General features: G+C 34.1%; 1 protein-coding gene across 14 annotated transcripts in view; it reads right to left on the reverse strand.

Moving 5' to 3' along the window:
• Positions 1-14,969, reverse strand: part of LOC109699307 (eukaryotic translation initiation factor 2 subunit 3) — an 81,419-nt gene that overhangs the window by 30,963 nt on the left and 35,487 nt on the right. For 3 of the 14 annotated variants that reach the window (XM_074063481.1, XM_074063482.1, XM_074063479.1), the window contains one exon: positions 374-1,305. The exons of the other annotated variants lie outside the window; for them this stretch is intronic. In XM_074063481.1, the coding sequence (XP_073919582.1) occupies positions 1,098-1,305 (208 nt within the window). In that variant the 3' untranslated portion in view covers positions 374-1,097. Of the gene's footprint in view, positions 1-373; positions 1,306-14,969 lie in introns of those variants that run through there. 14 annotated transcript variants of the gene reach the window in all.

Here is a 14,969-nt window from a genome sequence, read left to right on the forward strand (position 1 = left end):
ACTCTGTAATCCCAACTACTTGAAAGGCAGAGACTAAGAAGGCAAATGTTCAAGGACAGCATGGGTAAAGTTGAGACCCCAATAGTTAGGCCCTATCTCAACAAACTCATTACTGCTTGTAATGGTAAGTATCTGTAATCCCTATGAAACTAGAGTTGTAGATAGGAGAATCTTGATTAAGGCCAGATCCAGGCAAAATAGAAGATTCTACTAAAGCAAAAAAAGGCTGGGGGACGTTGTGAAACACTTGCTTTGCAAGGGGGAGGCCTTCAGTTCAGACCCCAATATTGCTAAAAATTAAATAGTAATTATTTTTTAAAAAAGCAATCCTAAATTAAAAGACAATAAAAAGGACTAATTATTATGTTAGGAAAAACCTTTATTAAAAATTCAAAAACATTTTATATATGACTGTGCAAGTGAAGTCAACTGTTATCACACAAAGTGTTTCTTAAAGTGATTTGTATTTCAACTCCATTTATAAATGGTAATAAAGAATTGCAGGGTATGAATAAACTAATTTTTACCATAAATATGCGTTGTTAATATGTAATACTCATATAAAAATTAAATGAAGGGGATGGGGGGATAAATGGCCCAAACAATGTATGCACATATGAATAAATGAATAAAGAAAAAAAATTAAATGAAGTGACAAGAGATGGGGGGAAGGGGAGCACTGAAAGGGGTGAATTCAAGTGTGATATAGTTGATAACATTGTTCTTTATAAACACAATGTACTCCCATCCAGCACAACAATAAAGGAGAAAGAAGAAAAAGAATGTCATAACATTTCCACGAAAAAGAGATGAGAAACTGGTATTATAGCAAAATACAAATCACACTTTAACAATGTTATTTTGGGGCCTTCATTATAACCAAGAGTACCAGAAAGACAGAACTAAGCATTTTACCCGATTTTTAAATAATCTTTCATGTGAAAGATTATATACTATGTTGGTTTTGTAATTTTTATGTTGTATAATTGGTTAAAGGGCCTACAGAATTTTAGACAAAGGCACCAAATATGTATGTGGTGCTTGACTCAGAGGAAACTACAAACAAATGGCAAAGTGAAAAAAAAATTCCATCATTTTCAACTTCTAAAAGAAGCACAATAAAGCACATTATAAATTACAAATTTATAATGAGGTGGAGAAAACATTCCAGAAGTATAGACTACGAACACAAAATAACTCTCTTCCTTCCTTTCTTCTTTTTGTGCTAGGAATGTAATCCAAAGCCTCACACAATAGACATGCATTCTACCACTGAGGTAAATAATCTCCAACTCTTTCTTTTTCCTAAGGAAGATAAAAGTAAAAAACAAAAATAGGTATTGAATTTTTTTTCACATTACTGACAGAAATAAACAATGAAACAGATTTAGAATAAACACTTTGATATTACAGCATTTGTTTCTATACCAAAAATTTAAAACATTAACATTCTCTGGAAAGTCTGTAAGAGTTTTACTGAACTAAATGTATTACATTACAAGAGCTGCCACAATAAGACACTCAAATATTAGAAATTTATTTTTCACAATTCTAAGGGTCCAAAATGAAGGGTGTGGGGGTGGGGGGGTACTGGAGTTTGAACTCTTGAGGCACTCCACCATATCTTTTGTGATGTTTTTGGTTTTTTTTTGAGATAGGGTCATGAGAAAACTATTTGCCCACACTGTCAACTGGCTATGAACCATAAACTTCCTGATTGGCTAGGATTATAGGCATAAACGACCAGTTTTGGCTTACCTTAATTATTTCTTTGAAGATCCCATCCCCAATCTGAGGCATAGGCACACAGATTGCTGGTTTCCACATGTTACTTGGGTGCTTATTTCAATCCATAGAACTACTCTATAGCTTATTCACATTCAAGTCTTTTCTCACATGCTAAAATGGATTCACATCATTATTCCCAGAAGTCTTAAATAATGACTATATCAACTCTTAAATCCAAAATCTTATCTAACTGTAAACCATCTACATCAGATATGGGTGAAGTACAACCCAACCTAAGGCAAAATTCTTCAACAATGAACCAATGAACCAATTAGCTGTTTATAGAAAACAATGAAAAGCAGAAATAGAATGGTCATGTCCACTCTAAAGAGGAGAAACAGAAGAATGAAGTAATAGGTGCCAATCAAGTCTAAAATCTAGCAGAACAGTATAAAGGCTCAATGTTCTATCTCTGCTCATCAGGTGAGCAAGACTACTTACAAGTCTGTAAGGATGCTGGCCTCGCCTCAAGTATTTAGCTATGTCAGCAACTGTACCTATTCAACCAGTGAGAGGCAACACCATTCCGCAGATACTGGGAAAACTAATGAGTAGCAATAGTAGCCTGTCACTTGTGAACCACCCTTAAGAGTCATTTTTCCCTTTTCTTATTTGCAACTCCACAGTTCTATCCAATATACCTCAGAAAGCTGACCACTGTTCATTTCATCTTTAGTGCCTCATGTTTTACTGTATGCAGCAAAAAGAACCTACATGGTACCCTCAAAACATTGCTAAAAAATACCCCCACCCAATATCCAATCTCACGATTCATGAATTCTACCACAGAACTTTAACACAATTCAGTCAAATGTTCAGCCAGTTTTAACAAAGTTTGCTGTTCCTCTTGTGCCCAATTATGTTTCTTATATCTTCCTTACAATTCATCATATAGTATTTTTTAAGGTAATTCAGGGCTTTTGTATTGGATGTGGAATGCAAGCTATGTAAAATTTCTCTTACTATGAATAGCTGGCAAAGCTTAACTACCAGTATACAGTAGACTATGTAACCTTTATATTTCATATAACAGAATCAGTTACTTTCCTTATCTATTAACACCTTGATCTTGTAGCAAACTTAAGTTGTTTTATCACTTAATTAACAATCTTTAATTTATTTTGTACTGTTGGCCCTCCACACCTGTAAGTTCTATATCACAGGATTGAAACACAAATTGAAAATATCCAAACCTGGCATAGTGTCTCAAGTCTGAAATCATGACCATTTGGGAATGACAGATCAGAAGAAAAGCCTAATGATCTCCTCTTTCTCTTCAAGGCCAACCCAATGGAAGTATGCCTGAATACCAAGTTCAAGGTCCTGAATTCAAATACCAGTATCACTACCACCACCCCCAAATTGCAAGAAACAGGCATGGAAATGCATGCTTGTAATCTTGGCACCTGAGAGGCTAAGACAAGAAATCTGGCCTATTTCCAGGCCACACTGCGCTATTGTAAAACCAGATGTTACAAACAAAACACAACCAAAAAGAAAGAAAAGAAAAAGAAAAAAATCACATCTGCTATTGGACATACACATTTTTTTCTTGTCTTTCCATATAAACAGTATGTATACCTTGTATCAAGTAAATCTAGAAATGATTTAAAGCATATGAAAGGATGTGTGTAGCTTATATATAAATAATACACTATTTTATATAAATGACTTGAGCATCTACAGATTTTAATGCTTGCAAGGATCTTAGAATAAATTCCTTTCAGATGACCAGGGACAAATGTACATGGGATCTAGTAAATTAATTCAATAATGAAGCAAAGGAAAAAACATACAACTGTCAGTTACATTTCTATACACTTCTAACATAAAACCAAAAACTAGTAATTCTATTTGCAGTACAAAAAATTGATATACATAGAAATAAATTTAGTAACAAAGGTTCTAGAGTTGTACCCTAAAATCAACAAAATTTTGAAGGAAATTAAGATGTATATAATGGAAAGACAGTTCATGGACTGAAACTGTATTATCAAAATAATTATGTGTATCAAACACTCCTGAACTGAAAACCAGAAATCCAAAATCCAAAAATTTCTAAGCAGTAACAGACTATAAGTGGAAGATCCATACCTGACCTCATGTGATAGATCACAGTCAAAACATAGAGGAGTCAGGCACTAGTGGCTCATGCCTGTAATCTAGCTTCTCAGAGGAAGAAAGCAGAAAGATCCTGGTTTGAAGCCAGTCCTGAGCAAGTAACTTACAGGACCCTATCTCAAAAAAACTCTTCACAAATAAAAAAGGCTGGTGGAGTGGATCAAGGTATAGACCCCAGAACCACAAAAAACAAGTGAAACTAAAAATACTGTATAAAATAATCTTCAAGGATGTATGTAAAGTGTATATGAAACAAGTTAATTTCATCATACACAGGCAAGTATTTCAAGACTAAAAATCCAAAATCAGAAATACTTGTCCCAAGCAATTCAGATAATAATCAACTAGTAATTCCAACAGAAACCAAAAGACTTAATACAATTTGTATCATTTTGCAAAAACAAAAAAGGCATTCTAAATTTCATATAAAAATACAAGACACATAAAATAAACATTTTTGAAAAAGTAATAAAGTTGAAGGACCCAAACTTCCCAACTCAAGTACGATAAAACTTCACTAATAAAAAATGACAAAGGTTTGGAACTGGTGGCTCACAACACCTGCAATTCTAGTTCCTTGGGAAGCAAAGATTAGAAAGATCACTGTTCAAAGCTAGTCTGGAGAAACATTTCACAAACCCTATCTCAAAAATACCCAACACAAAACAAGGGCTGGTAGAGTGGCTCAAGCAGTAGAGCAATTGCGTAGCAAGAATTACGACCTAAGTTTAAGCCTCAGTACCACCAAAAAGTGGGGGGTGGTGGGCAAAATAAAATTATACAGGTCAACACAATAGAATTGAAAAACTACAAACAAATGTACAGTCAACTTATTTCTGACAGTCATGACATAACTAATTGGGAAAAGGAATAAAGGATAATAATACCTTCAATAAACGATGCTAAAATAAGTAGATATGGGGGAAAAAAAAGTACAAAGTTGCACTTAAAACTACACAACTAATTTCAGAAAGGATCAGTAATCTTTCCTCAAAAAATTGAAAACAGAATTATCAGATTCAGCAATTCAACTTTAGGTACTGCTAAGGTGTGAATATTTGTCCCTAAGAACTCCTGTGCTAAAAACTAAATCCCAAAATTATATATGATGGGTATTTGGATGTAGCACCACTAGGAGGTTAAATAGGATCACAGGTGCTATCTTCTCAGAATTCATAGATTCATAAATATCTGGGTTGCTTAGAGACTCAATGTTATAAAAGCAGTTCACTTTGACTTATTCTGTCTTATGTGAAATTTTCTGCCATGTTACCATGTAGAAAGAAGGTCCTCACCTCACCAGATGCTGGGTAGATGTAGGCACTATGATCTTGGATTCACATTCTTCAAAAACATGATCTAAATAAACCTGAATTCTTTATAAATTACTTGACCAAGGATTTTGTAATACCCACAAAAAAAGAAACTAGAACAAGTAAAATGTAGAAGAGATATTTACAAACCCATGTTGACAGTAGCTAACAGGCAAGAAGTGAAGACAATTCAAATGTCCCTTGGTAGATGTGTAAAGGAAATGTTTTATATATACAATGAAACATTATACCTTTTAAAAGAAAGAAAACCCTATGATCAATCTTAAAGACTTTATGTTAAGTGAAATACTTTGGTCATAAAAAAGAAACATACTGAATGGGGAAACATACTAGGTCAGAAAAGGGGGTGAGGGAGGGAAAGAAAGTTGTAGACAAAGAGCAGTACTCAAGTTGACATAAAAAGTAAAATGATGGTTACCAGAATTTGAGGGAGGAAGGAATGGTAAATTGCTTAATGGCAAGAGTTTAATTTGCGAGATGAAACAATTCTGGAGATTTCACAATAATTTGAGTACAATTAACCATACTGGACTTTATACTTAATAATGGCTGATGGCAAATTTTGTATTTTTCCACAAGAAACTGATTATAAAATAAAAGGCTGTGCAATGTAAAAGGAAGAGGCAGATGTGCTATGGAATTTGGGAAGTGAATGACAAGACAATAAACATCCTACAAAGAACACCAAAATATAACTTAATTGGCCTCCATTAATAAATGTCATTGGAATATTGATAGGAATTGCATTAAACATGTAGATTACTTTGAGGAGTATCGACATTTTTACTATGTTGATTCTACCAATCCCTGAGCATGGGAGATCTCTCCACTTTCTATAGTCTTCCTCAATCTCTTTCTTCAGAAGTTTATAGTTTTCCTTGTAGAGGTCTTTCACATCTTTTGTTAGGTTTACACCTAGGTATTTGATTTTTTTTGAGGCTATTGTAAATGGAATTGTTTTCATATATTCTTTTTCAGTTTGTTCATTATTCACGTATAGAAATGCTAATGATTTTTCTATGTTGATTTTATATCCTGCTACTTTGCTATAGCTATTGATGATGTCTAGAAGCTTCTGAGTAGAGTTCTTTGGGTCTTTAAGGTATTGGATCATATCATCTGCAAATAGGGATATTTTGACAGTTTCTTTACCTATTTGTATTCCTTTTATTTCTTCTTCTTGCCTAATTGCTCTGGCTAGGAATTCGAGTACTATGTTGAATAGGAGTGGAGATAGTGGGCATCCTTGTCTGGTTCCTGATTTTAGAGGGAATGGTTTCAGTTTTTCTCCATTAAGTATAATGCTGGCTGTAGGTTTGTCATATATAGCATTTATAATGTTGGGTAATTTCCTTCTATTCCTAGTTTTCTTAGAGCTTTTATTATGAAATAGTGTTGGATCTTATCAAAGGCTTTTTCTGCATCTATGGAGATGATCAACTAGTTTTTGTCTTTGCTTCTGTTAATGTGGTTTATTACGTTTATTGATTTTCGTATGCCTTTAAGTCCTTCAGGGTATGTTTGATGAAATTGGGTGCATTGACATTGGGTGCATATAGTTTAATAATTATTTCCTTTTGGTCTATTTCTCCTTTTATTAGTATGGAATGTCCTTCTTTATCTTGTTTGATCAATGTAGGTTTGAAGTGTACTTTGTCAGAGATAAGTATTGCTATTACTGCCTATTGGCTTGGTAAATCTTCCAGCCTTTCATCCTAAGCCTATGTTTATTTCTATCAGTGAGATGGGTCTCCTGTAAGCAACAAATTGTTGGATCTTCCTTTTTAATCCATTTCGTCAAATGGTGTCTTTTGATGGGTGAATTATGTCCATTAAGTGTTAGTACTGATAGTTATGTGGTGATTCCTGTCATTTAGTTGTCTTAGTTGTTTGAAGGTTTGATTTGTGTACCTAAGTTGAGGTTACTCTCTGCTTTCTTGCTTTTTCTTTTCCTGTTGTTTGGTGCTGCCTGTCTTTTCATGGTATGTTGGCTTCCACTTTTTGTGTGCAGAATCCCTTAAAGAATCTTTTGTAGTGTGGCTTTGTGGTCATATATTGTTTCAGTTTCTGCTTATCATGGAAGACTTTTATTGCTCCATCTATTTTGAATGATAGTTTTGCTGGGTTGAGTATCCTGGGGTTGAAGTTATTCTCATTCAGTGCCTGGAAGATCTCACCCTAGAAGCTTAAAGTGCATCATTAGGTTTATACCAATATCATATTTTTCTGATTGCAGTTTCATTACATATTTCAAAATCAGGAAATTAAATGTTTTTAGCTTTTTTCTGGTTTTACTATTTCTGTAAAAATGAAACAGGAATTTGCATTGATCTGTATATTGCTTCTGATAGTATGTACATTTTAACAATACTATTTTTTTAATCTATGAGCACAGTGTATCTTTTACTTATTTGTATTTCCTCCAGCTTTTTTCATTAGTATTCTATAATTTCCAGTATGTAGGTTATTTATATTTTTGGTTAATTTTTTTATTTTTGTTCACTACTGCTGTTGAAAATGAAATCATTTTCTAAATTCCTCCTTTGTATGGTTCATTAATAGCATAATCATATAACAATTATGATTCCAGGAATCATAATTGGGACATGTTCTTGGAGAAATGCTTTGTTAAACAGTTTTGCCATTATGCAAAACTATATAGACTGTACTTATAAATATTCAGTTGACTATGATATTACCAGCCAATACAGTATTTTAGGACCATCATTGTATATTTGTTTTACCAGTTGTAAGTTTTTTTGGTGGAATCTTTAAGGTTTTTTATATATAAGATGATTTCATCAGCAAATAAAATTCTCCTCCTTCTTTCTTCTTCCTCCTCCTTTTCCTTCTCTTTTTTTTCTAGGTAATAAAATTATATCATGAGAAAGTTTAAACCAGCAGATTTTAACTGTTCTTGTAAGTAGTCATAGTAACTGTGAGGTGATAGATTTGTTATTTTGGTTCACTATAGTTGTCATTTTACTATCTATATAGGTATCTGATAATATGGTATAAATTTTAAATATGCAAAATATTTTAGTTGTTTTTTAAAAAACAAACAGAAATGGGGTGGAAACTAAAAAAATATTGTTGAAAGTTGTGAGATATTCTACAGATGATTTGCTATTGACAGCTGCTAAAAACTCTGAGGTTTATACAAGTCCCCTTGCTAGAGCTGATGATAGAAAAAGGTAAAAGTTAAAACTCATTTGAGGGGTTGTAATCTGCTCTATTATTATGATCAGTGGTAATGAATATGAAATATGTCGATATGACAGTCTGTTTTCCTTAAGATATGTGATTAAGTTAACTTATGGTGGTACTGGGTTTTAAACTCAGTGCTTTGAGTTGCAAAGTAGGCAGTCTACTATTTGAGTCAGACCTCAAGCCCTAGTTATATTGGAGATGAGTTACTTACATATTCAGGCATTATTATATATAGACAGAAATGTAAATATATACAGAACATGTCCAAAAGTGGGACTGTTAAAGGAGTCTAGGGGAGGAGGAAAACAAGAAAAAAAATGATAGTGAATAATAATGAACTACATAGTATCTGTGTAGGCACAAGACACATGAAACACACTGAAAACTGCTGAATAATATGGGGTGGGGGGAAAAAGAAAGGAAGGGTAGTAGAGGGGTTAAACTGATTTATGAACAATGTACTTACAGATAAAGTACCAAGGCTAAATCCCAATGGAACAATGTACACACAGTTAAAAACAATTGAGAGCAGGCATGTAAAGCAGGTTATGTTAAAGGGAGGACCCCAGTGGAAGAGAAAAGGTAAAATGAAGAATGTAACAAGGGTGAATGTTTGTTGTACTCTCTTTTTGTACGACCTAGACAAATACAGTAGAAAATATCAAAGATACATTAAACAACTAGAACCGATACCTGTAGACATAGATGCCAAAAGTGACAGCATGATTACCATGTGCATATACAACACTCTAGGATAGATGATATGCTAGAGCATAAAATAAAGCAAATCAAAACCTCAATAAATTTAAAAGGATAAAAGCATTGCATTATTTTGAGTGCAATGAAACTTGAAGCCAACAGAAAAAAAAATTTAAGAATTTGTAAATTGTGAAAAGTGAAAAGCAACAATGAAAAAGAAAACCTGTCAAAAGAGGAAATCTAAAGGGGTATCAGAAAATACTTATCAGATGATGAATAATGCTAGAACTTATCAAGGACAGCCAAAACAAAGCATGTGTACCTATAAATGTCTAGAGTAAGAAAGAGAATTTCAAATTACCTAATGACACTGGGTGGAAAAAAACTAACAGGAAAAAAGTACACATTAGAGTGGACGTAAATAAAATTTGAGAACAGGGAAACAGAGAAAACTAATGAGACCAAAAACATTTTGTTTTAAAACAAGGCTGGCCATCTTTTAACTAAATTCTCCAAGAACAAGTGAAAAATCTTAAATTTCTAGAAAAAGAATGACTATTACTACCAACTCTAGAGAAACAACAAATCAGAAAACATTTAAATACATTCAACAAGTTCTAGAAAGCCATACATTACTAGAATGTACTTAAAAAGAAACAAAATACCTGAACATATCTATCTGGAGTGTTTTCTAACACCAATAATCAGTTCCTCAACTCTCTGACCACCAGATGATATTCAATAATTAAATCTATCAGTAACTGCATAGAGTTGCTGTCAAACCTTATGGATAAATATGTCTGTTTCAAGCAGGTGCTTAGCATGCATGACTGCTGAGTTCAAAACCCAGCACCTAAAAAGGAAAAAGAAAAAACAACTTTGAAATAAAGGAACAAAAAATTCTTCTTCGGACACCAGTTGTAAATTCAGACACACTTAAATTTTTTATTAGGATATATTCATTGTACGGGAGGGATTCATAATGACAATTCCAAATAGACTTACATTGTACATTACTTATATCAACCTTATTGTTTATCACTGTCAAAACTGCAAGAGGTATCTTAGTTCTGTTTCATATACACTTTTGAAGGCCATCTATCCCATATACTGTCAACTTAAATCTCCTTTATTACCCCGCCCCTCCCATTAGTACCACTCACATACATTCTACCTATTTTATAATTTTTTGTTATTAATATTTAAATGGATGTTCAAAGGGGTGTCTCAGTATATACCCACTGTGGGCATACTTTACTTTGGACCATTCAACTCCATCCATTATTCATTCGCCCTTAATCCTTTACCTCCCACACCCATTTTTAATAGCTCTTAATAGACATACTTATATCATCTACCGCCACATTTCATGTTTTACAATATTACTGATGATATTCTCTTTTATTTTCCCTCTTTCCAGAGTTCCATAGAATAGGTCCATTGTTATATGAACATGTTCTATATTTGAGTTTGTGTATTTATACTTGTGTCAGATTGGCTATAAACTATTTTCCAAAACTCTTCCTTCAAGTCAAGTAATTTGCTAAAATGGCAAGAAGGGAACCCAAGAAAACAAATGTTTTTTTGGTTTACTATATATATAAAAGATGCAACTCAAGAACAGTCAAATGAAAGAGATTTTTAGAATCAAGCACTGCCCTCTCCTCACATGCTACCCATCCAAACACGTCAATGTCTATATAACCTGGAAATACTCAAGGTCTCATTCTATTAAAGAGTTTTTATAGAACTCAATCCAGATCCCAAAGGTCAGTGCATGGGATTTAACTTTCCAACTCTCTAATCACTTGGTTTTTCTGGTGATCTGACCATTCCTCACACTACACAGAGGCTCAGTCATCTCAATACTATAAACTCACCTGAGACAGAAAGAGGCTTGTTAAAAACAGTAAAAGATGGCAACTCAGGAAATGGGGTTCATGAGGATACTGTTTTAAGGACAGGCAAAAAGTTACCAAAAACCCCATCCCAACAAATAAGTTTCATGTGGTGACTCACTTTTGCAATTGCAGCTACAAGGGAAGAAGATACAGGTAGGAAGGTCATGGTCCAAGGCCAGCCTTGGCACAAGCAAGAAACTACATCTAAAAATAAACTAAAGATAAAAATGCAGGTGGTGCTCAATTTGTAGAGTGAGGCCTAAATACAAATCCAGGTATCACTAAAGAGAGATATGTAGTTAGAAAGATTAGATCAGATAGCTTAGATAGACAGATAGATAGATAGACAGACAGACAGACAGATGCATGGATGGATGGACGGACAGATAGACAGACAATGGCAAAAGACATTCATATTATTCAGGAAATTCCAAGGAGTTTAGGAGATCTGTTTTAACAATATATATATTTGGCTTCATCAATTCACCAGACACATTTAAAGATGTAAACCCAATCCTTCACAAGCTTTCAGCATGTAGGTCAAAGAACTCGTCTTACTCATTTGAGACCATACTAAAACCACAAAGACATCACAGGAAGGATACATACAACCCCTATGAAAAGGAACTTAAAAATACTAGCCAACATAAATAAACATTAAAAAAAAAAATTAAACATGACCAAGTAGGATGAAAGGTTGGTTGAGTATCTGTGTAATATCTGTGTATCTCCAAGCCTAAATTTATATTTTGAAGCCCTACTAACTAATACCTTAGTATATGCTCATGTTAGGAAATTAATCACTAAAAACAACCTTCAGTCAAAAAAGGATAATAGGATGGTCCTTTACCCAACTGAACTAATAGTCTTGTAAGAAGAAATCTAAACAAAGAGATATCAGGATGACACTTACACAAACGAAAGACCATGTGACACACATCAAGAGTGCCACCTGTAACCCAAGAAGAGATTTCATGAGGAACCAAATGTCCTGAGCCTTAAATCTGAACTTCTAGCATTATTACAAATAGAACATTTTTCAAAACCCTGTCTACATGACCATCTGAACACAGCAGAAGAAACTTAAGACAAAAACTAACACCCATTCAACAAAATATATGATGAAGAAAAAAAGCACACTGGGTGCCACTGGATCATAGCTGTAATCCTAGCTCAAGAGGCAGAGATCAAGAGGATCAAGGCTCAAAGCCAGCCTAGGTAGACACTCCATGAGACCCTATTTCAAGGTAAGGTGCTTCAAGATGTAGGCCCTGAATTCAAACACCAGCACCACAAAAAAAGTTAAATAAAAGCAAACTTCCTCAAGATAGAAAAGAACGTCTACACAAAACAATGCAAAACGAACAAAAATAACCCCAATATTATTATTATTAATGGTAAAATACTTTTGTCATAATAGTAAGGAAAAGCTATTTACTCTTATTAGTTCTATCAGCATTGTACTAGAAGTTCTAGGCAACCTGAAAGAAAAACATTCTAGAAAGTAGGCAACGAAAAAGAAGAGCCATTCAGATTTGAAAGAAATAAAATGATAAAGAAAGTTGGCATGACTGTATATGTAGAAAATCCTAAGGAATCCACTGAAGTCTTTAAAAAAAAAACAAAACCAAGGCAAGTGTAGGGTTTACCCAACTGAACTAGTAGTCTCAAGTACTTTCATGGAAAAAGCTAATAAAGATTGGTTAAATGACTAAATTCATGAACAATAGTACACAAAATGTCACTGGTGAGAACTCCTCCAACAGCATTAATTTTACATATGTAAAAACCATTCCAAAAATACCCAACACAGAAAATGGCTGGAAGAGTAGCTCAAGTGGTAGAGCCTAGCAAGCATGAGGCCCTGTGTTCAAACCCCAGTAGCAAAAAGATTAAACACTACTTCATGACCAAAGCTTTACAAAAAGCAGGAATAGAAGGAATGTACTTCAATATTATAAAGACTACACATGACAAACATATACCTCATACTTAATGGGGAAAAACTGAAACCATTTACCCTGAAGTCAGGAACAAGACAATGACCACTTTTCCCCATTCCTATTCAACACAGTCCTGGAAATCCTAGCCACAGTAATAAGACAAGAAGAAGAAATAAAAGAAATACAAATAGGTAAGGAAACAGTCAAAATATCTCTATTTGCAGATGACATAATCCTATAACTCAAAAGACCCAAAATATTCCACCCAAAACCTCCTAGACACCATACACAGCTTCAGCAATGTACCAGGATACAAACTCAACTTACAAAAATCAGTATAACCTTTCTACACATCACCAACAAACAAACTTAAGGAAGAACACAGGAAAAGAATTCCATTTACACTAGCCTCAAAAAAATAAAAAATCAAACACACTCAGTAAACGAAACAAAGGATGTAAATAGCCTCTACAAGGAGAATTACACACCACTGAAGAAAGAGAGCAAGGAAGACTACAAAAGATGGAAAGATCTTCTATGCTTATGGAGTGGCAGACCCAACATAGAAAAATGGTTATACTACCAAAAGCAATCTGCATGTTCAACGCAATTACCATCAAAATTCCAATGACATTCATCATAGAGACTGAAAAATCTACCCTAAAGTTAATTTGGAGACACAAAAGATCATGCATGAATAGCCAAGGCAGTATTGAGCTAACAGAGCAATGATGGAGGTATCTCAATAACCAACTTCAAACTATACAACAGAGTCTAGCAATAAAAACAGCATGGTACTGGCAGTAAAACAGATATGAAGACCAGTGGAACAGAACTGAGGACCTGGATATGAATCCACACAGCTATGCTCACCTTATTTTGTACAAAGATGCCAAAAACATACAATGGAGAAAAGATAGCTTCTTGAACAAATGCTACTGGGAAAAGTGGCAATCTGCCTGCAGAAAACTGAAACTAGATCCATCCCTGCACTAGTATGAACTCAAAGTGCATTAAGGACCTTAATAGCAGATGCAAAACTCTGAAATTACCACAGAAAAGAGTAGGGAATGCCCTGGAAACAATAGGTATAAACAAACACATCCTCACTAGAACTCCAACAGCCCAGCAACTAAGAAAAAGGATGGAAAATGGGACAACATGAAATTAAAAAGTTTCTGCACAACAAAAGAAGTGGTCTCTAAATTAAAGAGACCATTTACAGTGTGGGAAAAAATATCTGCTATTTATACATCTGATTGTATCTGTACTGATACAATCAGATCAGTACAGATCTGGTTATCTATACTGATAACCAGAATATACAGACAGCTCAAAAAATTAAACTCCCCTTAAATTAATGAACCAATAAAGTTGTGGGCAACTGAACTTAACAAAACTTTTTCTAAAGAAGAAATCCAGATGGTCAAAAAAACATATGAAAAAATGCTTACCATCCCTGGTCATAAGGAAATGCAAATCGAAACCACACTGAGATTCTACCTTACGGATTAGAGCGGCTATCAACAAGAACACCAACAACAAATGCTGGCAAGAATGCAGGGAAAAAGGAACATTCATATACTGCTGGTGAGCTACTATAACCACTTTAGAAAAAAGTATGGTGGCTTCTTTAAAAACTGAATATTGATCTGTCATATGATCCACCAATACCACTCCTCAGGATATACCTGAAGGAATGGGATGCAAGTTATTACAAAAGCCCATGATTATTTCAGCACTATTTATATTAGATAAGCTATTGGAAACAGCCAAGACACCCCACAACTGACAAATGGATGAAGAAAATGTAGTATTTATACACAACTGAATTTTACTCAGCCAAAAAGAATGAAATTTTGTCATTTGCAAGTAAATGGATGGAAATTCAAAGCATCATCTTAAGTGAAGTTAGTCAGGCTCAGAAGGCCACAATCACATGTTCTCCCTCATATAAGGATTACAGACCTAAA

This window comes from Castor canadensis, chromosome X, assembly GCF_047511655.1.
Source record: "Castor canadensis chromosome X, mCasCan1.hap1v2, whole genome shotgun sequence".
Classification (NCBI taxonomy): Eukaryota; Metazoa; Chordata; class Mammalia; order Rodentia; family Castoridae; genus Castor; species Castor canadensis.